This window comes from Sus scrofa, chromosome 6 (genome assembly GCF_000003025.6).
Source record: "Sus scrofa isolate TJ Tabasco breed Duroc chromosome 6, Sscrofa11.1, whole genome shotgun sequence".
NCBI classification, from domain to species: domain Eukaryota; kingdom Metazoa; phylum Chordata; class Mammalia; order Artiodactyla; family Suidae; genus Sus; species Sus scrofa.
In genome coordinates this window covers 141,989,567-142,015,283 of record NC_010448.4, presented here as the reverse complement: position 1 = coordinate 142,015,283, position 25,717 = coordinate 141,989,567, and the positions used below count along the sequence as shown (strand labels likewise).

Here is a 25,717-nt window from a genome sequence, read left to right as displayed (position 1 = left end):
AATTGAAAAATGGGCAGAAAACCCAAATAGACATTTCTCCAAAGACATACAGATGAAGATGTTCAGCATCGCTCATTATTAGAGAAATGCAAATCAAAACCACAATGTGGTACCACCTTGCACCAGTCAGAATGTCCATCATTAAAAAGTCTACAAATAGTTAAATGTTGCAGTGTGTGGAGAAATGGCAACCTTCCTACACTATTGGTGGGAATGTAAATTGGTACAACCACTAGGGAAAACAGTATGGAGGTTCCTCAAAAAACTAAGAAAAGAATTGTCATGTGCTCCAACAATCCCACTCCTGGGCATATATCCAGATAAAATTATAATTCAAAAAGGTACATGCACCCCTATGATCATAGCAGCACAACTCACAACAGCTAAGACATGGAAATAAATATTAATCAACAGATGAGTGGATAAAGATGTGGTGTATATACATAGATGTGGTGTGATATACGTGTGTGTGTGTGTGTGTGTGTGTGTGTGTATGAGTATGGAATACTACACAGCAATAAAAAAGAATGAAATAATGCAATTTGTGGCAATATGGATGGACTTGGAGATTACCACAGTAGGTGAGGTAAGTCAGAAAGAGAAAGACAAATACCATATGACTTATATGTGGAATCTAAAATATGACACAAATCACTTTTCCTACAAAACCAAATCAGACTCACAGACATAGAGAACAGATCTGTGTTTACCAAGGGGGAAGAGAGGATGGAGCAGGGAGGAACTAGGAGTTTGGGACTAGGATGTACATAGAATGGATAAACAACAAGGTCCTACTGCATAGCACAGGGAACTATATTCAATATCCTGTGATAAACCATAGGGAAAAATGTAAAAAAGAATGTATATTTGAAATATATATATGTATATGTCTATCTGAATCACTTCACTGTTATAGCAGAAATTACAACATTATAAATCAACTATAATAATAATTTTAAAAGATGTGGTCTCTCATTCAGGGGGTAACAGTCCTGTGGGGGAGCCAGAAGCATCATGCACAGTTGACTATAATGCAAGTCAAGGAGGGAGAAGCAATCGCAGAGGCATAAATAAGATATTATGGATGCACAAAGAGGAAGTTATTAATTCCAAATCAAGAAAAAACTCTTGGAGTAGGTATCATTTAAGCTGCACCCTAATGAACGAGTAGAATTTTTTCCATTAAGAAGAACATTCAAGCAAAGAAAATAGTAGGAACAGAATTGGGAAAGTGCATCATGTGTTTGGGGCAGGGATTCCCAGAAAGGCTGCGATCTGTGTGACCAGATAAACCCGGAAAGATGGGTTGGGACTAGCTTACTGAGAGATTTGAATAAATGAAAACATCCATACTTTGCATAGCAGATTCTGGGAAAACATCAAAGATTTTGGGGCACTGTCACTATCGCCACTCTCCAACCAAGAAAACTAAGGCTTAGGAAGGGTAAGGAACTCACTCTTAAGCAAGCGTGCGGGTGGTAGTGTACTGAAGTTTACTCCAAGTTAACTCACACACTACACTTAGTCTCTCTCTCTCTCTCTTTTTTTTTTTTTGAGATATAATTGATCACAATATTACATTGCTTTAAGATGTGCTACATTACTTGATATTTGTATGTACTATAAAATGATTACCACAATAAGCCTAGTTAACATTCATCACCACACAGTCACCAATTCTTTTCTTGTAATGAGAACTTTTAAGATTTATTCTCTTAGCAACTTTCAAATATCAACTACAGTATTTATCAGCTATAGTCACCATGCTACACATTACCTCTCCCAGTCTTTGCCTTAGTTTTTACCTATAAAATGCTAATAAAAACAGTACATTTCCATCTACCTAAAAGTTTGATCAAATAAAACTATATATGCTAAAATGCTTTCAAAATTATGAAAGAATTCTATGTTAATTATTAGTATTATTTTATTGTCATCCCAATTACAACTAATATTATTCCTGAAGGTAGTATAAATGCATTTTTGCAAATGCAAGTAGTGTTATACTTTGTACAAGTATTACCTTATTTTTTTTTCACACCCTGTGAGATAGGAATCATTATCTCCAATTTACAGACAAGTAAACAGAGGCAGAAAGAGATTAAAAAACTGCCGAGGCACATAGTCAGTAAGTCAAGAACCAGGCTACAAATCCATGTCTTAAAATACCCAAACTCTTTGCATGAGGCTGCCCATTGCCTTTCCCACTGATGATGTTATAAATCTTTCAGGCGGGAGTGACCCATGGAAAAATGATGTCTTCACAGAGTAAATAATAATGCCAGCAATTTCAACACTTCCAACAAGGATCTCAGTATCTGATTCTGTGTTTCAAAAGAGACGGAACTATTTCTAACCCTGTTAAGGTTCATGTTGAATAAATGAGGAATATGTTTCCTTTAGGGTTGAATTAACTGGAGAACATGACCTATTTGGTCCCATCCTCTGAAAATGAAACAGTCTTCCTTTAAGGATAATTCTGTTGATTTAAAAGACAAAAGAAAACAAAGCCTCCTTATTTATGTAATTGTACTGATTCCTTACAATTATTTCAAATTTTAAAAGCTTCCCTAAACATCAACTGAATCATTTGTTTCTTATTTTAAATATATTTCTCTTTTGCCGTGGTCATGAAACCTTAAAAAAAAACACTAGATAGGACTGCTAAGGATTGCTAATGTAGAAAAACTTGATGAACATGATTCATGCTCAGTTTATTCTTCTAAAATAGTTTTTTATACATAGTAAAAAAAATTTTCTGAGTAGATAAGCTAGCTTTGACCAAATTCATAATCTTGGCAGTTTTTTGGTTTTCAGTGAGAACAGTCAGATACTCCAGCTGATAAAATCATTGATAATAAGGCCACCAGATTCTGATTTAACCGGAAAATAATTACTGTTGCCCTTTTTTAAAATAACATTCTTGTTTTCCTGAGTAGAGTTTTTCAAAAAATGTTGTAAACTGTTAAGATGAATATGGAGCCCTTGAAAGGCTGTATTTGAGATTGAAGTCCAACTATGATTCAGTTTGTGTCACATAAAGCAGAATACAAAGCACATGTGAAGGCATTTGAAGCAGAGCACTAGGCTCGACAGCTAAATTCAGACACATTTCTTTCTCACCATTTCAATTATTTTAGCCATTTACTGACTGGTTTCATGCATAAAATCATAGAATCCTGAGTTGGAAGAAGACTTAAAGAAGATACTTGGATTCCCTTCTTTTATAGCAAAGTCCCTAGTGGTTTCCTGGTATTTGCTGGAAGATTTGCAGTCACAGAAACTTATTACTTACTAAGGTAAACCTTTCCACAGTAGAACAAGTGCATTTGGCTTCTCTTTAGATTCGGTAAAAATCTTTCTCATTGTATTGTCTTCCTGTAAATCTTAGTCCAGCCTTTGAGGAATATGGAATAATCTCTATTTCATGTCACTCTCCTTCACACATTTGAAAGAATCTCACTTACTCACTGCTCTTAGACGCAACCAGGTTTGAGAAGAAACTTGCTGAGACAAACAGTTGAAAGGACATTAGTAAAAACATTTACAAGGGTTAACTTTGAGTGGTAAAGAAGTATAGGAAATATTTCTTTCCTCTTTATTCTTCTGCATTGATTGACTTTTATGCATGAATATATATTCTAATTAGAATACAAAGGAAAAGTAAAGCTACAACCAGGGAAAAACAAATGACCCTACGTTACCTGGAAATAAATTATTGTTCTTCCTGGACCTTGGTAAATCTCTAAGAATTTTGCACATGAAATGATGATTGTGACAATGATGATAATGATGATGGAAACTGACATATATACATACCAAGTGGTTTGCCTACATTATCATTCCTAGAATTTTACATTATCATCCTATAAACTAGAAATTATTGCCCCCATGATCCTTCACAGATTAGGAGATTGAGGAGGCAGGCATATGTTACACTGGTCTATATTAGATGGTGGAGAGAAAGTATAAACTAATTTGACCAGATCCTATGTGTTGCTTTTCAGATAAGAGCTATGATTCTGACTCATCTCTCTGCCTATATGTCTTATTATTTTCTTCCTGGATTCACTCGTAGAAGTTGTTACAGGGACTTTTCAAAATACCTCTTTTGGGTTCCTCAAAAAATTAAAGCTGGAACTACCATATGATCCATCAATTCCACTTCTGGGTATACATCTGAAAAAAGCTAAATCACTGTCTTAAAGAGATATCTGCACTCCACGTTCATGGCAGCATTATTTACAATAGCATGGAAATACCTAAATGTCTATTAACGAATAAGCAGATAAATAAAAAATATGTATACATATATTTCGTTCAGCCATGATAAAGAAGGAAATCTTTTTTTTTTTTAAATGTAAATTCTGGGCCCCACCCTGAGGATTCTCATTCCTTAGGTGTGGGAATCTGCATTGTTAACAAGCATCCCAGATATTTCTTTTTTTTATATAGATTTATTTTATTTCATTTATTTTTTATTTTATTTATTTATTTATTTTTTTTTTTTTTTTGCCTTTTCTAGGGCTGCACCCGCGGCATATGAAGGTTCCCAGGCTACGGGTTGAATCGGAGCTGTAGCCGCCGGCCTATACCACAGTCACAGCAACTTGGGATCTGAGCCTCGCCTGTGACCTACACCACAGCTCACAGCAATGCCGGATCCTCAACCCACTGAGCAAGGCCAGGGATCGAACCCACAACCTCATGGTTCCTAGTTGGATTCGTTAACCACTGCGCCACGATGGGAACTCCAAAGAAGGAAATCTTGCCACATGCAACAACACAGATGGACCTTGAGAGCCTTATGCTAAGTGATAAAATATAGATAAAGACGAATATTGTATGACTTCACTTATAGGTACAATCTAGAAGAGCCAGCTCACAAAACAGAAAACAGACGGGTGGTCACCAGAGGTAGGGGTTGGGAGGTTGAGGAAATAGATGAAGGTGGTCAAAGTGTACAAACCTCCAGTAATAAGACAAATCCTGAGGGTGTGATGTAGAGCAGAGTGCCTATACAGCACTTTGTTTATATTTGAAAGTTGCTAAGAGAGTAAATTTTACAAATTCTCATCACAAGAAAAAAAAAGAATAATTATTTGACGTAATGTATGTTAACCAGATTTACTGTGGTCATCATTTTTCAATATAGTCATATAACTAATCATTATTTGTATGACTCTAATATAATGCTCTATGCCAGTATCTTAGAAAATAAATAAATACCTCTTCTGTGTTACTAGAATAATGTCCTTATCTCACAAAGATATATGCTTAAGCCAGAAAGAAAACTTAATTTCTTTATTTTTCTTTTCAGTTCTGCTTCCTATAGATCTGATCCACATCCTTATTTTCTTACCCTAAGTCTCGGGAAGGTTGAACAAAATCTGTATGCTTATGAAGACATTCCGCCTGACTTGGAAACTGAGCCAACCTAAGTCTTCTGAGCTTGATTTTAATATTCATGGTAATAATTTATAATAACATAATAATATCCATGTATTGAGCGCTTATTATGCACTAGGTAAGAGTTTGTATGCATTATTTCATTGAATATTTGCAATAAACCTGTTAAACTTTAGAAAAAATTTTAATCTTGGTTTACAAGTTAAAGAAACTGAGGTTTAGAAAAATCAAGTTAGCTTGATTAAGATCAGTCTACTAATAAATAAACAGAACTGGGATATGCCACCAAATTTAGTCTAATATTGTTTCCATCCTCTCAAATATAATGCTATATGTTTGGTTCTACTTAAATACTATTAAGGAATTAGTACAAAAGTTGGGATTTTTTTCCCACATTCCCAATATGGTTTATGAATTCCTCAAGCAGTTAGTATTGATATTATGGTAACTCTTACCACTATTAATATAACATCAATAACAATGCCCCTTGTATACCAACTACACTTCTGGAATATTTATTTATACATTTAATCCTCATAGCTAATCTATAAAGTAAGTGAAAAAAAATTCCATTTCTTCACATACGGAATCAAAAATCTTAGTTTAAGGAATTACTTTCAAATTCCATAGCTATTAACCTAAACTTTGATCCAGGTCTGACTCCAACACACACACTGTGATACCCCTTGAAGGTAATCTGACTACGACACTTATCCAAAAGAAGTTCCTACTAATCTAGTTGGCATCCTAGTTGCTCTTGCCTTTCTCCATAGACATCCCTCTCTCCCTTCCAAATGGTTGTGTTGCACTAAGGAGAAAGATCACCTAATGTGCATGGATCATTCTTCATCCAGTGAAATGGAGAATGGTGTTTCCCATTAAGAAACATCAAGCAATGCAATCATTCACTGTTATTTACATTTTTTTCTGAACCCATTCTCTAATTAAACCTTACTTTCCTGAAATGAAGTTCATAAATTACTACATTATTTTTAAACTTATACTATTATCAATAACAATCCATTATGAAGATCCCTGGGGTCCATTTCTCATGCAAATTACACAGAAGTTGACAAGCAGAAAGTAATTTATCTTTCAAATATTTGTCCTAGGCAGTGACTCATTCGATTTGGTTTAATTAACTCCCAAGTTAGCAAAAAGAGAATTTTTAAAAATAAAGATTTACATGTAATTGGGTTAGGCCTGTTCTGAGTAAATGTTTATTAACCCCTGAAATGCCTAAGAATTGTTAAATATTGTTGCAATTGAAACAGTAGAGATCATGTACAAAATTACACCAAGGATAAACTCTTAAGATGCACCAATTTTTTTTTTCAAGTTAAACTGCTGTAGATGAGTTCCATTTGAATTCATCTATAACATAGAATTCAAGTTTTGGAGATGCTGAGATAATATTCCTTTGAGCAAAATGTTCTACACTGTTCTAATCAGCTGACTAGTTCTGTGGAAAACAGAACAGCCAGTTGAAGAGCAAACTGGTGAATGAATGAAATGTCAGATACACCAAATAGATTTTTCCTGCTAACAACAACGGAAGAAAGATTCAAAAACAGGGGACAGTTTTTCTATCTCAAAGGCTCACTATGCTCCCCTCTGAAACTGTATTGTATTTTGCAGGAAGAAGCAAGAAGAATTTCAAAATTAAGCAGGGGGACATGATAAACAGAACGGGCTCACCACTGACAAATGGCCTGCTCTCCCTCTCTTCTGTCCTGAACATTACAGATTCTCCCAGGAGTATCTCTGTAATTAGGAAGCAAACACCTTCTCAGTAAGCTTGACCTTAAGTTTCATAACAAGGGGGAGAAGCAGTGCGAAAGGAAAAACAAACAAACAAAAAGATACAAAGAAATGGCTGAAAGAAATGTGTACTTACTTAGACACCCAGATCGTGATAATATCTCAGGAAACCCACAGGCCTAAGAAGGAAGAAGTGGACCTCTTTTGTGCAACCATCTGCTGCCTGGTGGCAATATTCTCTCCACTGCAGAAATGACCCTGCATCTAACAAGGAAGGGTCTAAATGTTTGCAGTAGTGCGCACACACCCAGATTGAACACAAGGACTTCCAAATTTTTGTTGAGAATCTTGTTTGCTGAATCTAATTGGTACTGTTGGAAAAAAACGCCTTCCCACTGCTGCCCAATGCTGTTTCTGGCTGTTTGAAAATGCTGCCCATGTATGCTAACAGTCAAGGCTTTCTTACATGGGCCATTAGAAGATCTCTCCAAGATAAACTTGATGCTTCAGAAAATAATCATAATAAGGTGTCCTTAGCCTCACTGGCTTATTTAATGCTAATAATCTATGCTGATGAAAAAGCAAGTTCAGAGAGGTTAATTAAACTGTGAAGGGCAAACAACCCGTGAAGAGATAATCAGATAAATGGACTTCAGCGTTCTGACTCCCTGTCTAACACTGGAGGTTTTTCTCTTTTATGACCCACTGTTCAGTTTTTTTGGAGAACATTTTAGAGAAATGACTTTGCTTTAAAAATATTTCAAAATATTTTAAATATATAATCTTTCTGTAGTGGTCAAACATTAAGTAATTAAATTAATAAACAAATTATTTCAGGTTTCAGTGATAATTCTGTTGCTCTTTTTTCTTCCCTTCTTCTCTTGTTCTCTCCCTATGTGGTTTGATGACTATCTTTAGTGTTGTATTTGAGTTGATTTTTCTTATTTGTGTGTGTATCAGTTGTGTATTTTTGGTTTGCAGTTGCCCTGAAATTTTGATATAGGAGTCTATATAGGATTGTTTTAAGTTGATGGCCTCTGTGAAGCTTTTGATTTCTCCTTCAAATCTGAATGAGAGCCTTGCTAGGTAAAGTCATCTTGGTTGGAGGTTTTTTCCTTTCATCATGTTAAGTATATCATGCCACTCCCTTCTGGCCTGCAGAGTTTTTGCTGAAAAATCTTCCGATAACCTTATTGGGGTTCCCTTGTATGTTGTTTCTTTTCCCTAGCTGCTGTCAAGATTTTCTCTTTATCTTTAATTTTCATCAGTTTGATTAATATGTGTCTTGGAGTGTTCCTCCTTGGATTTATTTTATGTGGTACTCTTTGTGCTTCCTGGATTTGAGTGAGTGGTTCCTTTCCCATGATAGGGAAGTATTCAGCTATTATCTCTTCGAGTATTTTTTCTGTCCCCTTCTCTCTCTCTTCTCCTTCTGTCACCCCTATAATATGGATGTTGGTGCATTTAACACTGTCCCAGAGTTCCCTTAGACTGTCTTCATTTCTTCTCAATCTTTTTTCTCTTTTCTGTTCCACATCAGTGACTTTCACTAGTCTGTTCTCCTCCTCGCTTATTTGTTCTTCTGCCTCCTGTATTCTTTTGTTGGTTGCATCTAATGAATTTTTTATTTCAGTTATTGTATTTTGCATCTCTGCTTGCTTAAGTTTTAAATCTTGTATTTCTTTGCTCAATGTTTGCTGTAAATTATTCATCTTTGCCTCCAGTTTATTTCCAGTGTCTTCTGTCATCTTCAGCATCATTAGTCTAAAGTCTTTTTCCTGGAGACTGGTAATCTCCAGATTTTTCTGGGATTTTTTCTTGTTCCCTTATCTGAATTATAGTTCTCTGCCTTTTCATTTTTATAGGTTTTTGGTGTGGTCTCCGTTTTGCAGACAGTAGAGTTATAGCCTCTCTTACTTCTGATGTCTGCCTCTCTTACTTCTGATGTCTGCCTCCCTTGTGGCTGAAGTTGGTACAGGGGCTTGCTGTAGGCTTCCTGATGTGAGGGAATGTTGCCTGTCCACTAGTAGGTGGGGATGATTCTTGTCTCTCTGGTGGATGGGGCTTTGTCTCTGGGTGAGATTAGAGGCAGCTGAGTGCCTGGGGGGTCTTTAGGCAGCCTGTTTAGGCAGCCCCGGATGGGGCTGTGATCCCACCTGGATTATTGCTTGGCCTGTGGCTTCTCAGTGCTGATGGGTAAGGCCAGATTCTCCCAAAATGGCCACCTCTAAAGGAATACACGCCAGTGAATACTCCTGAGACCTTTGCCTCCAGCGTCCTTCCCCCACAACAAGCCACAGTCACCACCTGTTTTCCCCAGAGATCCTCCAAGAACTGCAGTCAGGTCCAACCCAGACTCCCATAGAGCCTCCACCCTGCCCTGGGACCCAAGGCACATGAAAGTCCATGTGCACCTTTCAAGAATGGGGTCTCCATTTCCCCAGGTCCTGTAGAGCTCCTGTGCACAAGCCCCACTGGCCTTCAATGCCAGATGCTCTGAGGGCTTTTTCTCCCAATCCCAAATCCCCAGGCATGGAGAACTAACATGGGCCTCAGAACTCTCACTCCTGTAGGTGAGTCTCTGTGATAGTTACTTTCCAGTCTGTGGGCTTCCCACCCAGTGGGTATGGGGTTGCTTATATTGGAAAATCACTACTCCTACCATCTTGATGCGGCCTCTTCTTTGTCTTCTGGAGTAGGATATCTTTTTGAAAGTTTCCAGTCCATTTGGTTGAAGGTTGTTTAGCATTTGGTTGTGATTCTGTTGTTTTTATGAGAGAAGGTGAGCTTCAGTCCTTCTATTCCACTGTCTTAATCCCTTCAGTGATAATTCTTAAGGGACTGTAGAAGGAATATACAAAATAGCCATAATAGGAGAAAATCCGTGATAAGGATAGAAACCATACATATCTAACTAGGGCTGCAAAACATTTAAAGCAGTGATTCCCCTTCCGAGCTTGGCAATAAATCAATATTATTTCTCCAAAATTTTTCAAGTAAAAATTAATTTTGTCACCCCAATTTTTAAAATAAAGATGTAGGCAAAAAAATTTAATGATTAAGAAATGTTCAAAATAAATAACAAGGCATAATTGCTTTTCCTCCAAAAATGGCTCTTCATGGAGGTGCTAAGCAGAAACCACTGACTTATGCAAATCAACTTGCAATTTCATGCACTCCTTGTACAGCTGTCCAATTCATGTACACCACATCCAGAATGTAGGATGCTTTGGTATCAAAGTGTTGTTTCCAAACTATAAATACATTAGTGTTCTAAGGTCACATTTATTCTTCCTCCAATAAGGCAAGAAAAATGCAAAGATAAATGTCATTAATTGCTCCAGACATTTCCCTCTAGAGAAATGCAAGCTATAAACATCAATACTGCATTCTACTAATAGCATCAAGCACTGGCTTAAAGTATCATTAATTTTACATTTGTAAGAAGGTTTGCAAATGTATACCTTACATTTTACTGAAAGGGTCAATCAATAGGTCCTCCTTTCTGCTTTCATTCTAAATAGCAATACAAAAATGTGGTAGATGTGGAAGTGGAAATATACACTTCTCCATATATGTAACAGAACGTAATGCTGTATAACAAAGTACCTGGAAGTTACATTCTAAACATTTTCGAGATAGCATTTTTCAGGTTAGGGTTTTTTTTTTTTTTTTTAATTGCTTTTTAAGTAGATTGTTTTTAAATCTCTTTTGCTGGATCAACCAAGGCAAAACTATAACAAGTTCTTGTGTAATTGGATAACTTGAAAATTTTTTTTAAAATGGTCCTTCCATTTTTCAACCTGTTTTTTTGATCATTTATATCGCTTTTCTGGTTGGGATTGTGTTGTTTCTTTTCCCCGTGTGATGACAACTTTGAAAAAGGATTGTAGTTCCTTTTAATAATTCTCCCCCCCATTATGTTGATTTACTGTTATGGGAATATAGTGAGATGTCAAGGAATGTTGGCATTCACAGGGAAGTAATAATGTTGACTTAGCTCCAGTTTTAGATTTTAGTTTTCTAACCAAACATGGAAACTCATGAGGTTCTTTGAATCACAAAGACTCTCACAGTAAGAATTCTTAACCTGTGTCTATAAATTTAAAAGACATCTCTAGACAGACTTCAGGAGGGCTGCAAAAACTCTGACATTGTAAAAAAAAAAAAATTAGCTGTGCTTTTTGTGAGCAGGGGATCCAAACCTTTTACCAGATTATCAGAGTGGTCCCTGACCCCACAGTGACTAAGAACCAGTGTTCTACCAGGTTCTTCTAGTTAAATATAAATTTAAAAATCTAAATTTTAAAAGGCCTCAAGTGGTGGTAATGGTTTCAGAATTATTTTCTTCCAATGTTCTTTTCAAAATTAGATTCAAACATCCTTGTATGTGATATTCAAATCTTTTTGAAAAGATTGCATAAGAATATTAGGTATAAGCACCACTTATCCATAGACCTTTCTTACTTTGCCTCAGAAATTTACAGTAGATTAATGAATACCTTTGTTCTAATTTTAATTTTTGGTCAGATTTGTGGTTTAAGTTTTTAAACTTCCCATCCCATACAAAACAGAGTTTAAAGTTCACTCAGAGATCGTAACTTGAACTGTTAGCAAAAATGAATGGTAATAGCTCTATACCTAAGGTCCTGCAGACTGGAATGAACTCAGAAAGGCACAGGCTGATACAGAGATATTTGCCTCCAGTTTGATTGCTCTTGGATAAAAATTATGTCTCAGATTAAATAAAGCTGCTGCAAATCTGTTACACAGGCCAGACATGCAGAAATCCTATTAAAGACAGAGTTTGTTAAGTTAGTTGTCTCTTACTAAGGTACCTCATCTGGAAATGTGAATTTAATTAAGGAAAATTATAGAAGATTTTTAAAGGTCCTGGGAGAAATGGACTGTCTTTAGATATCCCTTTGAGAGGCATATAATCCTAGGGCCTCTTATCAAGAACAAAATAGGGATTGAAGGCATCAATAGAAAGATGATACTTTCTAAGAAATTGTACCTCTTCATTTGTGAATAGGTTTATGTGATTATAGAAGAGGATCACGGCCCATGGTGATCCAGGCATTGTTGTAGTAGTAGTGCCACATTTTTGTGCAGTCAGACACAAACTGGCATCCTGGTACATGCTAACCTTGGGAAATACCAGAATGGTGGCTGTCAGGACCAAGATCCCACAAATGGTCTTGTCCTACAAATCCTCAGGCACTTAACTTCCTCTTGGTGGCTATGGCCCTTCCACAAAGCAGAGGTTCTCAACTAGGGGCAAATATGCCCTCCACAGTGCATTTGGCAAAGTCTGGGGATATTTCTGATTGTCACACCTAGAGAGATATTACAGGGTAGCTGTTTAACAGCCTACAATATACAGAACAACCACCCCACAACAAAGAATTATCTGGCCCAAGGTGTCAATACTTCCAAGGTTGAGAAATCCTACTTTTAGGCCAAGCTACTTTTGCCTTCTCTGCTAAATTGTAGAAATATGCTCTATTCAGACCCACGTTTTTTTACAGGGCCACTAGAATTTAGTCAGTTTAAACGCCTTGAAAATTGTAATGCTTTAGGCAGAGGGAAGTGAAAAAAATATCCTAAAATGTGCCCTCCCTACCTTCCTGGTTAACACCAACTCCTTTCTCCAAAATGCAGATTAAATGTCACCTCCTACAGCAATCAGTTTCCTATTTTAGCATCACCTCCCCCATATATTCTCATAGTACCATAGGCTTACCCCAGAGCAGCTCTATTCAAATTACTTCCCATTTCCTTACTAGATTATAAATTCATTGAAAGCTAGGTTTGTTTGCTGTTGTTGCTTTTTAAAATCCTTATATCCTAGTCCCTACTGGAATAACTAGCACAGAATATGTACACAATAAACAAATGTAAAGGAAAAGAAAAAGCCTAGAATACTGGCTTGGATTCTGAGTACCCGCCCTCCAAACTAGATTTACTCAAGACTATTTTAGGGGAGCACAACAGTCCCCAAGATATCTAAGGACACCTGACTCCCAGCGTTGTAGTAGAAATTTCTGACCTACCAGAAGATAGCCATAACGATGTTTACCTCAAATACTGCAAAACAAAGACTACAGAGATCATAAGATCTGGTTGGGGGTCTACTACAGAGCTCTCCCTGAATGCCTTTTTTTTTTGTTCTTTTTTTGTTTGTTTTTTGGGTTTTTTTTAGGAGGAGGAAGGAGGGCAAGCTTGGCATGCTTTTAAGGAGCTTGGCTTTGCAGTCTATATTCTACAGAACTTCTCCCTTCACTGAAGAAGGAAGAGGTAGAGTGAGCTGAGCGAGCACATGGGACAGGGTCATGGGGTAGCCCAACATTCATCTCTACTGGTAGTCAGTTCACACCGATTCCCAGGTACACGTCTGCTAAAGGGGCTGACCACAAATAAGGTCAATCCTTATGCTGACTGCCTATAGATTATACTCAAATCCACAAGAAAGTGGCAGAACTAAGCTTAGAATAATTTATAAATATGCTTTTGTATTAAAAACAAAAAAAATCTAGGATTATAACATGAGCAGGTATCATGTTGAAAAGCATACCTTAAGTTTATAGCAAATCAATGATCATTTGTACTGTATGGGATTATGGAATAGAAGAGAAAATGATTTAACATTACAGATAGGATGACACTATTACATTACATTGTGCTGTTATTTTGATAAAGCACATCAAATAGTTCAGTAAAATACTTAATACAATTGTAAGTAAAACATTCCTGATATGAGTTGGCATCAGGAAAGAAAGACAGGGACATTTCAGAATATTCAACTTTATTTTCCATTGACAAACACAACATAAATAACATACATTTATTAAATATACACACTAGCTACGACTTGAATGCCATCAAAATTCTGATGAACTTTTCATAGTTTTATATCCTTTGTCTCTGCAACATTGAATACTACTCTTTAAAACATACTGGAAGATATATTTAAACACACTTAAGATAACTCCCAGAAAAACTATACATAGAAGTGACAAAATCACACCTTCCCACTTAACCAAGTGTATAGGATGGAATGCTAAAAAGGAAAGGTGGGAAAACATACACTTTCTATACTGAGCTTTACATCATTGATTAAAGTACCAATGATTTCAGTTCTTACTTAGATACATTATGAAAATAATATATTCATTTGTTGTAAACAGATCAAGATAATCAGTGCCTATTTCTAATTTGTTTGCTTAAAGAAATGCTCAATTCCATGCTATTTTCACAAACTCATTTTAGAAAAGGAAAGGAAGAAGGTGAAACATTTCATATACATACAGGAGGACTGGGAGGAAAAAGAGTTTAGCAGTCAGCAATGGCTTGAGTGAACTTAACATTTGCTCTTAGAGAAAAGAACACGGGCTTCTCCTGGCTCTGTCCTACTGATGCTCAGGTGTGTAAAGATCAAGGTGGCTGCCTCCTCTCTCTGCTTCTGTGAAACGGCCTAAAAGGATGAAGAATCTTAACAAGTTGGGAATACATAGGTTCCCTTTTACGTCTTTTTGTTTTCCATCCCACCCTCTGTGACTATTCCACATGAATGTCCTTTCAAAAGCTGAAAGAACAATGAAGTGCATCAGTAAGTCAAACGCATTTCCCCTGCTTAACATTACAGCTTTGATTTCTACAGAAACTGAAAACCATAGAAACAAGCAATTTTCAAATAGCTATCAAAGTCTGGTAATTGGCTAGCTTTGGGCAAGATATTTGATCCACTTTAATTAAAAAGCCAAAGTATTCTAATTCTAAAGCAATTGACAAAAGAATTTTAAGAGCTGCTCTAAATAACTAGAGAGATGGCATCATCTGCAAAATGCTCAAAAAGCCCAAAAAGGCTAATTTGTATCTCATGGTGGTCTCTTTCCTTTTTATCTTTACTCCCATAATAAAATTATTTCATCAAAGCAGACATTAAAAAACAGACTCAGATCTGTTTCATGTATTAGGACATTAGCATATTAGAAATGTGAAACCATTTTCTCCCTTAAAAACAATCCCAGCTTCACCAATAGTAAATATTTCTTTTACTTTCTCTCTGTGAGAAAATGAATAACAGGTTGGAGGCAAGGGGGCTGGGGGAAATGTTCTTAATGAGGAAATACATAATTCAGTAGATATTTGAGTTGCTTATGATTTGAAACTGATTGATGTATACCTTCTGAAAATAATTTTTTTTTTTTTGCTTTTTTAGGGCCACACCCAAGGCATATGGAGGTTCCCAGAATAGGAATCTAATAGGAGCTGTAGCCACTTGCCTACACCACAGCCACAGCAACACCAGATCCAAGCCACATCTGCGACCTACACCACAGCTCATGGCAATGCCAGATCCCTAACCCACTGAGCAAGGCCAGGGATTGAACTGGCAACCTCATGGTTCCTAGTCAGATTCATTTCTGCTGCGCCAGGACAGGAACTCCTGAAAATAATTTTCATCCTCAATAAAGAAACTGTCTGATTTACAAATGAATGAATATGGCATATGTCTGATTGAACTGCATTTCTTTTTTTAAAAATTTTATTATAGTTGATTTATAATGTTCTGTTGATTTCTGCTGTGTGAACTGCATTTCTAGATAGTCAAAATGTACTTGGCTTGTGGTATCACAATGCAGTTGTTTACAACTCAATTTGTATAAATTTTGTCTTTAAATCGAACCCTCATTTTAGAAATTATAAAATAGAAACTATATAAAATAAAAATTCTGCGCTCTTTCATTACTTTTTCTTTTAAGAGTAGAGAACAAGGGTGATTGAGAAAGGATATATAAAGTAGCATGTTTTGAAGATATATTTCCATCTGAATTAAAAACTAATTATTGACCTCATTTGGAAAAAAAAATGCCTTAATTCTAGACTTGTTGAGGTCTTTCATAGATATGTATAGTTTCAGTTTTTCCTTTATCACTTTGAGAACAAAGTTACCCTACACTATTCTTTTTACTTTCTTCAGTTTTATTCAAGGTAGACTCAATCCAAAAAACAAAGTGGGGGGTGGGGGGCATTCATGGAAGGCATGTGAAAAATTTTAGTTAACAATATACTATGAATCATTATAAAATTAAAACATTTTGGGTGAGAGTAATCCAGGGGAAAATGAACTTTCTCATGAAATTAGTACCTATCTAAATGATACCAATATAATGGAGTTTTAATTTTTGAATTTTCCCTAATTCTGTTTTATTCTTCATATATAATCACCATCTGTTAGTTGCCATAGAATTCTCAACTAATAGCAGCTGCTTAACAAATGTGCATGTGAGTTTTAGATCAATTTTCAAATTTTGTACTTGACTCCATGTTAGGAAACATTACAGATATGTGTCACCTCTTAATAGCAATGTATTGCAAATTAGAAAACAGTCTTATGGATTCAGCTAAAGTATTAAATATTCTTCATTTTTAAAATGATAATCTCATTCATCAAAAATTCTTTTCATTTATTTAGACCTCAATTTTAGCACATTTGAGACATATACAGTCACAAAAGCAGCAAGAAAGAAGCATCTCTGAAGATTTGGCATGATTGGTGAGCTAAACTTGGTACAGAGGTAAACCATGGAAATTTTTATTATTCTATATGAAGCTTTTAATATGTTTATAGTAATACTCTGCAGTCTCTCTAAGTCACTCATCATCTAGTAACTATATTTTAAGAGAAGCCTTGGGGGCTAAAGCATGAAAAGAAGTAGGCAACAAATGTGCCTGAAATTTCAAAGAACAAAATTTTTCTATTTCTTGTAGCTAACTTAATCCCAAAACAAAAGAACTATGATTTCTGATATGCAGAAGATTGCAAGAAGATGACTAACTTGGGGTCAAAACCCAACAAAAACTATAGAATATTAAATAAGTAAAAGGCCTAACTCACTTGAAAATCTAATCTTAGAATACTTGCACAGATGGAGCACACCTGATTAAAATACTGTTTTGTCAGAGGTTTTACTTTGCCTATTACTCAATGCCATGTAGTCAGTGTCTTTTATAGTAAACTTTTACATGAGCTTCTACAATTTTATTCCATAACATGGTCAAGAGATCTTTTATATAATAAAGCAGTGTTAAGTATATATGTATGCTTTTAATTCATAATCATTTAAATCTGGCATGATTAAATGCTTATGCTGACTTAAAAATAACTTGATGCATAGCATCAGGTAAACATGGTAAATCTTGGAATAACACACTGTTTCTTCAACTTAGAGTATTTTAAAGATACCCACTATACTTATTTTATTTGAAAAGTAAATTTTTACTGGATGACATGTTAGCATTCTCTTCTATGACGAAACATAGCTGTATAAATTCACTGCTTGAAAAATAAGGACTGCTTTGTAAAGTCTAGGATAGCTGATTTTACATATATTTCTACAATGCATTCACTCACTTCTTTCTATTTGCTTTACTAGGCCTCTATTTGTCTTAATCAATACTGAGAAGTTTTTGTAAGTGTCATAATTTATGCCTGCATTTTTCTCCTGCTTAAATATGTGCTAAATATTTGAGAGTGAACTTAAAGGCCAATGAATTCAACTTGGAAACAGACATACTCTTCTGCAGTGACTTTAGATGTTCACTTCCTCGCCACATCTAGGGCCTCTGAACAGCTGGTCTGAAATCTAACCTCAATTATCATCCAAAGGCTGATAGTATTTAGGACTTATTTCTTATCAGGTTTTTCATGTACTGACACACGCCTCCCTAGATAACAAAACTCACATGCCGATTGCATAATTCTTCCTTTTCTATCTCTTTTTCAAGCTTGTTCAAAAACTGTCACTATCTGCTTCTACCATGTATCCCTGGGCAGACATTTATTTTACAGTTAAGTGTGAGTTTTAGACTGTTTCATCTTTATGTATTTCTGGGGTTTGATGAAAAGTAATATTTCTTTGACAGTAATTTCCATTACTACTTGGGAGTATCAGTCTCTTAAATTATTAACACAAATAAAGCACTTTTTTATATGGCAATATGACACTGCACATTTGAAGATAAATTTGTATTTCTGTAATTAAACAAGCAGAGATCTTTCACTTGATCAGCTTGCTGGTCTATAATGGCATGAAGCACTTCAAACATATGGTGAGAACTTACTGATGCGTGTTGGTTTTTGGCAGCCTCATTCATTGAACAAATAGTCATCAAACACTTTCTACATCTCTATCCCAGTGCTGTTCTAGGTGCTGGAAGAAATAACCCAATCAAGCTCACACCACTCAAATCCACACTGCATGTAAGTCTATCTGATTGTAACCTAGGCTCAGCAGACCACACGCAACAGGTAAAGCTTCTTCATGATAAGGTCATTTAAGTGCAGTAGTTTTGTCTCATCCTCCATGAGGTGACCTGTGAGATAATCCAATTCTACAGCATAGAGAACTTTTGTAATGGGGTTTAGTAGAGGTTGTTTATCACCGCGTTTTTTTCTAAAACCTAGACTAGTGGAACCACCATGAATTACATAAGCACTCCCAGCAGATCTTGCCGGCTCACTCAGTTTGACATGGTCTTTTGAATCAATTCTTCATGAGTGACCTAGGCCAGTATACATATTAATCTCATAGATAGTTTTCATTTCTTAAAATTAATTCTTTCCCAAATGCCTACTGAATACACACAAAAATGTAGTTACTATAAAGGAGTACACATAAATCTCAAGTTTTTTTTTAATCTAGGAAAGCAATAAAAGAACATGCAAATTAAAATCTTCGTGAGAAAACATTAACAAGTTTGCAAGATGGGTGTTGTAAAGAGAGCATAAAATGAAGAATATTTTACATGGGTCTAATTTGGAAGATTGTTCTGCTTGTTGGGAGTTTTTTTTTTTTTTTTTTTAAGTGTAATTCTCAAAACTTAATGTAGTGACCTCCTTGTGCCAAAAAGATATCAGGCTTAGCTATCAAGATTTGTATACATGTAGACCATAAGAGAAATATCTTAATAATAAATATTTAGATAGCGCCACTTTGAGGAAAAGGTAGAGAAAGGGCTGTGGGGGGTCAAGAGTATTAATTTTCTTATCCCAAAAATAGGCCAAGCTATGGAAAGTCTTTATGGAAGCTTCAAAATATTTACTGGTCTTAGAATCAGAGTTAGTATTTAAATATTCAAAAGACTGAAGAGAATACTCTTGCTGGGGAAATCAGGGAAGATAATTGTCCAGAGTGCTGATAGTTAGTGCTCAAATCATTCCTTAAATAACATTTTGAAAAATCACTTCACTGACTCTCAAGCACAGTTTCATGGTGTGTCAGAATTTAAAATGTCATCAAAAGTTAGAACATTTAGCAATTTGTATAGTCCCAAATTCTGTCATATTTGAAATGAATGGAATTGACCCTTATCTGGACAATGAGTAAACCTAATTACCAACACAACCAAAACTTCAATTTTGTAAGGTTAGCAGCTAATTTATATATTGAGGAATTTTTAAATAACATTTGTACCAATGAATATTATGGATACACTACACATTTTTTTTTATCCTAACTCAACTTTTTAAAAAATGTAAGGGGAATAAGAGTGACAGAGAGAAAGAGAGAGTAAAAAAAGAACTAGGTTTTGAGCAAAAACAAACTGTTGCCTTGTCTTCAATGATCTGTGTGTTAAATTCCCCATGTACTTAGTATACTGTAATATTAACTATCCCCACCTGGCCCCACCACAGACCAAGATCATTTATAGAAAAATGTTTTCAGCTCATAAAGAATCACATATTTAGCTACAAATGGCACAGATCCCAAAACACTACACTGTTATAAATGTATTTTCCTTTGTGTTTCAGTAATTTGGGCGCATAGGGGATTATCTATGCTTCTGAGACCATGTAGCCTTACATCAAAAATTCAACTTCAATGCATAAACAGTGGCATGCCAGAGATGCCTAAATTCACAGTAAGGTTTAGGGCTATCTGTTGCCAAAAGCTGTGAACATGCAAGTTAAGTGTTCTCTTTCATGCTTCTGTCTGTGTTATTTCATGGGATAATGAAATAGTCTGCACTTTCTGTCCATTTTTAGAGCAGCTGCAGACAGCATTTGCTACCTGGCAAAACTTTTGAAGGAGGATCTTTCTTAGCAGCAGATAAACCCAGGGATCCAAGATCTGGTTCAGTGAAGCCAGGCGAACGGCTATTAAGAAGAAGTTGCACTCGTTCTGCTTTTCTGTGTACACCTTGCAGTACTCAACTGATGTCTGATTGAAGATCGTTTTCAACATCATTATCTAAGAAAAAGGGAAAATTATTATTCCAAAGATTAATAAAGTCGTATGTACCTCCCCTACACAGTACATAGTTAGTGTAAAATAAATTAGTTGTTGGATTGAAATGATTAATTCAAGCAACATTTATACTCACAGAACACACCCCTGAATTATATATGTCTATGTATTTTCCCACATTTTTGTCTATTCAGTATGATTTTTTTATAAATACATATTCTTAGGCTCTTTCTTGGTCCTTGGGATTGAAGAAGCTGGAAAAATAACACATCTCAAAATTAGCCAAAGTCATCAGTCTTGCTGCTGAAAACACCAGTACGTTGACACCTCAGTGAGGGTCAATACTTCAACAAAACCAAAAGATATTTAATCTTCAATGGTTATAACTGAAAAAAATTACTGAAGAAAAAATAGTAAGAAAGGGGAAAATAATAGTAATATTTTTATGATTATTACTGTCATCAGCATTTTCTGATGCCTGTCAAGTTGTTCATATGCATTTAATAAACAATATAAGATAAATATTACTGCCATCAGCATTTTCTGATGCCTGTATCAAGTTGTTCCTATGCATTTAATAAACAATATAAGATAAATATTACTGCCATCAGCATTTTCTGATGCCTGTATCAAGTTGTTCCTATGCATTTAATAAACAATATAAGATAAATATTACTGCCATCAGCATTTTCTGATGCCTGTATCAAGTTGTTCCTATGCATTTAATAAACAATATAAGATAAATATTATTGTCATCTCCCTTTTACAGTTGCAGAAACCAAGGTTTAGTGATGTAAAACGGCTGAGCCAGACTTAAACTCAAGTTCACTAACATATGACAGAGAGCATTTTACATTGTTTTGGTCTCTCCCTTCTCACTGAACACACACTAGAATGTAAACTCCATGAATGCAGGATTTGGGACCACATATATTTTTTTCCACACTGTATATGCTTCATATCTAGACTAATATTAAGCAGAGAGTGTTCAATAAATACTTGTGAATGAATATATGAATATATGAAAATATGTGAATATATGACATACATACCATACACAATATAAATATATTTATATTTGAATGAATAAACATGTTTGATTTCCACAGAAGAGAAATAAAGTGAAATTCATATGCATCCAAAAAGATATTCAAGCTATTAGTCATCAGAGAAATGCATAGTATGACAAAGTAAGAAAACAGTTTATACCCACTAGTTTGACAAAAATGAAATGTGACTTTCCCAAATGTTAGTGAGGATGTGGAGCAACGTGGACTTCACATACTACCTGCAGGAGTGTGAGAAGGAGCAACCCACTGGAAGACAGCCAGGCACCATCTCATCTGCTACCTCGCAGAAGCCCCCCTCCCAAGAATACACTGCCCTGAATTCCTGCACCAGCAGCTGTGTGTATGACGTTTCATTACAGCATTGTTCATAATAGCGCCGCCCCCCCAAAAAAGGCAGGAACAACCCAAACATGGGATCACATTCACAAGCCAAGAAAGGTACTGACTTTATTACTGGCTCTTCAATTGTTCTCTCTAGATGAGCACAGCTCCTAAGCACTTGAAATGTGGTTGGAAAAAATTGAGATGTTAGGATTATACAATGAAGTGATAACTTTTATATAGTGTGTCAAATAAACTATATTATTAAAATGAACATAACTTGTTTCCTGTTACTTTTTTAAAAATGACACTCCTAGAAAATTTAAAATGATGTATGTGGCTTGCACTGTGGCTCACAATACATTTCTCAGGAACCCAAAGTGTCTCTAAGCCTCGTATTTCTTTGGATGTTCTATCCTCAGGTCACACATCTTAAATTGAAGGGGCCCCAATGTCCCTGAGCAGCCCACACACCCGAACTACAAACCTACTATCACAACAACCGCGCTTTCTTTCTTTCTTTCGTCTTTTTGCCTTTTCTAGGGCCGCTCCCGTGGCATATGGAGGTTCCCAGGCTAGGGGTCTAGTCGGAGCTGTAGCCGCTGGCCTACACCAGAGCCACAGGAACTTGGGATCCCAGTCGAGTCTGCCACCTACACCACAGCTCACGGCAATGCCAGATCCTAAACCCACTAAGCAAGGTCAGGGATCAAACCTGCAACCTCATGGTTCCTAGTTGGATTCGTTAACCACTGAGCCAAGACGGGAACTCCAGCACTTTCTTTCTTGAACAATTACCCTGACTCGACACATCACAGTCACCTTTGAATCCTCCTTTGCTTCGTCCTCTGCAATTCCATTTGCTCTTGTTTCAGTCTTATCCTAGTTCAGCTCCTCCTCTCTTCTGAATTGTAGTAAGAACAGACACCCAACGGTGCAAATAAATGTCAGGACAACCCAGAAGTGGCCTGCTAAACCCCAGCTCTGATCAGATCCTCACCAGCTATAAAAACGTCAACTCGGTCTTACTGGACAGAGTTGAATCACAGGTTATTCTTAAACTAATCACTGGAAAAGGGGATGGAAATTTCCAGATTTGGCTAATAGGACAAATCCATTTTCTGAGGCTTACCCCATGATTCTTAACCAAATTATCACCTAACACCTGAAAAAAATAATGGCTCTATAAACAAATAGAAGAGAAAAATGGGGAGGCATATATTCTGACCCTAATTTCTTTCAAGGAAAATTTTTTAAAGGGATTTATTCAATAAAAGAAAAAAAAAAAACACAGCTGGGCATATAAGTAAATGTTCAGCAAAGCATTATCTATTTTAATAAGAAACCGCAAATACATGAATCTCTAGTATCAGAAGTAAAGTTTAACAAAATGTGGCCTGTTTACATAATAATATATATAATAAGGTGAAAAGAACAAAATCTAGGATAGTATCATGTATATAAAGTTATATTGTTATTACAATTAAATTAATAAAATATATAGACTTATGGAAGACAATGGAGTTATTTCTATTAAATTATTTAAACATTTTTATGTACATAAAAATATTTCAAACAACTAGGGAAAGTCTTTTGTTTAAAGGGAATTGATGATTGTTCCCTTCATTAATAAAATTGAATTATTATACACCAAATTTAAGAAAAATAAATATATTTACATTATTATTTTTTTTTTCCTTTTTATGGCTATACCTGTGGCATATGGAAGTTCCCAGGCCAGGGGTTGAATTGGAGTTGCAGCTGTGGCCTATGTGCCACAGCCACATCAATGCCAGATCCTTAACCCACTGAGCCAGGCCAGGGATCAAACCCACCTGCTTACAGAGACAACATCAGGTCCTTAACCTGCTGAGACACAATGGAGACTCCCACATTAGCATCTTCTCATGCTGGCTCAGAGTCCCATGAACTGAACACTCCCTACCACTGTTGTAGGCAGAATGGTACCCCAAGGACATCCACGTCTCAGTCCTTGCAACCTGTGAATATGTTATCACATGTGACAAAAAGGACTTTGCAGATGGGTCTAATATTAAGGGCCTCAAGATGAGGAGATTCTTCTGAATTATCTGGGTGGGCTCAATGTAATCACATGGGTCCTTAAAGTCTGAGAACTTTCTCAGCTGTGAGAGAGGTATGTCCACAAAAGACTGGCCAGAGAGAGGCAATGTTACTGGTTTTGAAGATGAGGGAAGAGGGCCAGGAGTTAAAGAATTTTAGACGACCTTTACAAATTGAAAAAAGTAAAGAAATGAGTCTGATTCTTCTTTAGAGCTTCCAGAAAGTAAAGTAGGACATCCTGATACTAGCCCAGTGAGATCCATATCAGCCTTTTAACCTACAGAACTGTAAGATACATTTGATTGTTTTAAGCCACCAAGTTTATAGGAATATGTTAAAGAACCACCGTAGAAAACTAGTTTACCCACAGAGTGTGCTCTCAGCAAATGTTGAAAGGGGATGGAAGGCACGAACTTGAAAACGATTTATTCTCCCTCACAGATAAAACACCCTAGCAAGGTTGCTTACTTTGCTCACTTTCTTAGGAAAGTTTCTTTTTTGGAATAGAAATAAAGTAAAAGTAAACTTCATCATGACGCCTTCTAAATGAACACGGTTTCTAAATGCGTAACATGTAAAAATGAATTCTCTTTATTCTAGTGAGATCAATTAGATCTCAGTGTGTTTGACTAAAAGGTATAAAACTATATTTTCAATTCAGTTGCCCTTGAGAAAAATACTTGCTTATTAATTCCTTTGTCTTCTTTTCTAATTTTTCTTTTTGTCTTTTTAGGGCCACACCCATGGCATATGGAGGTTCCCAGGCTAGGGGTCCAATCGGAGCTGCAGCTGTTATCCACAGCTACAGCCACAGCAATGCCAAATCCGAGACGCATCTGTGACCTACACCACAGCTCCCAGCAATGCTGGATCCTTAAACCACTGAGCAAGGCCAGGGATCGAACCTCCGTCCTCATGGATGTTAGTCAGATTCCTTTCTACTGAGCCTTGATGGGAATTCCTCCTTCGTCTTCTTTTTACAAACTCTTGGCTCTTTCAGTCCCTCACCTAATCTAATATTCGATCACTTACCATCTTTTAGGAAGTGTCCTGAGCCTCATCTAGAATGATACAAAAACTCACTTAAGTGACATTTTCATTTTCTTTCATAAAGTCTTGAATTTATCCAACTTTTTTATACTCAGAAAAATTCACAAAATTACTTATTAAAATGGGATTTCAGTCATTTTATACAGGCCTCCTTGATTATTTTTAAAATTAATTTTTATGAGGCTAATCATTTCACATTATTTTTATTAGGCTAATATAGGTTTCATATGCCTTACATTGGTGAGTCCACTGCAATTTCCCTTAATTTCCTATTGACAATGCAATGATTATGAAATTATGAAACCAAGCTCTGTAAGCAATAGCTGGCACATGGGGATAGACACTCTAGCTTTTCCCAGAACTCATGAGATGTGCAATATGAAGATAATTGGAATTAGGGGCAGTGAGCATGATATTGTCATTTCTAAATGGCGGCAGAGATGGAAGTACAACTCCTAATTCCTTGTCTAATTTTAATCATAAATGCAAGAGAGCATTCATGAAAAGAGCAGGGAAATGGATCTTCCAGAAACTTCCAGAAGAGAATGCAACTCCGTGGACACCTCGATATTAGATGTCCTACATTAGACATTCTCCTATTTAAGGAGTTAAACAGTGATTACAAATTTGCAAACATTTTTTTAAACGATTAGACTTCGGGAGAAAACCTTTGGCATCAATATGTAGATTTCTGCTAGAATTAATTATTCCCTTTGGTCCCATCCTACTCCTGATACAAAGAAGAAGGGACAAACAAAAACCAAGATG

General features: G+C 36.0%; 1 protein-coding gene and 1 long non-coding RNA gene across 9 annotated transcripts in view; one reads left to right on the top strand and one right to left on the bottom strand.

The window, feature by feature from the left end:
• LOC106507649 overlaps positions 1–16,735 on the top strand; it is a 372,669-nt gene extending 355,934 nt beyond the window's left edge. The window contains exons 5-6 of one of the 3 annotated variants that reach the window (XR_002345148.1): positions 5,321–7,201; positions 16,652–16,735. This is a non-coding gene — a long non-coding RNA (uncharacterized LOC106507649). Of the gene's footprint in view, positions 1–5,320; positions 7,301–16,651 lie in introns of those variants that run through there. The other 2 variants (XR_002345149.1, XR_001303789.2) reach the window with 2 other exon arrangements.
• The window catches only part of PTGER3 (prostaglandin E receptor 3), a 201,483-nt gene that overhangs the window by 145,154 nt on the left and 30,612 nt on the right, over positions 1–25,717 (bottom strand). For 4 of the 6 annotated variants that reach the window (XM_005656131.3, XM_013988866.2, XM_005656132.3 and 1 more), the window contains exon 2: positions 20,250–20,429. In XM_005656131.3, the coding sequence (XP_005656188.2) occupies positions 20,250–20,429 (180 nt within the window). Of the gene's footprint in view, positions 1–9,900; positions 10,012–13,963; positions 14,648–20,249; positions 20,430–25,717 lie in introns of those variants that run through there. The other 2 variants (XM_021093486.1, NM_213834.1) reach the window with 2 other exon arrangements.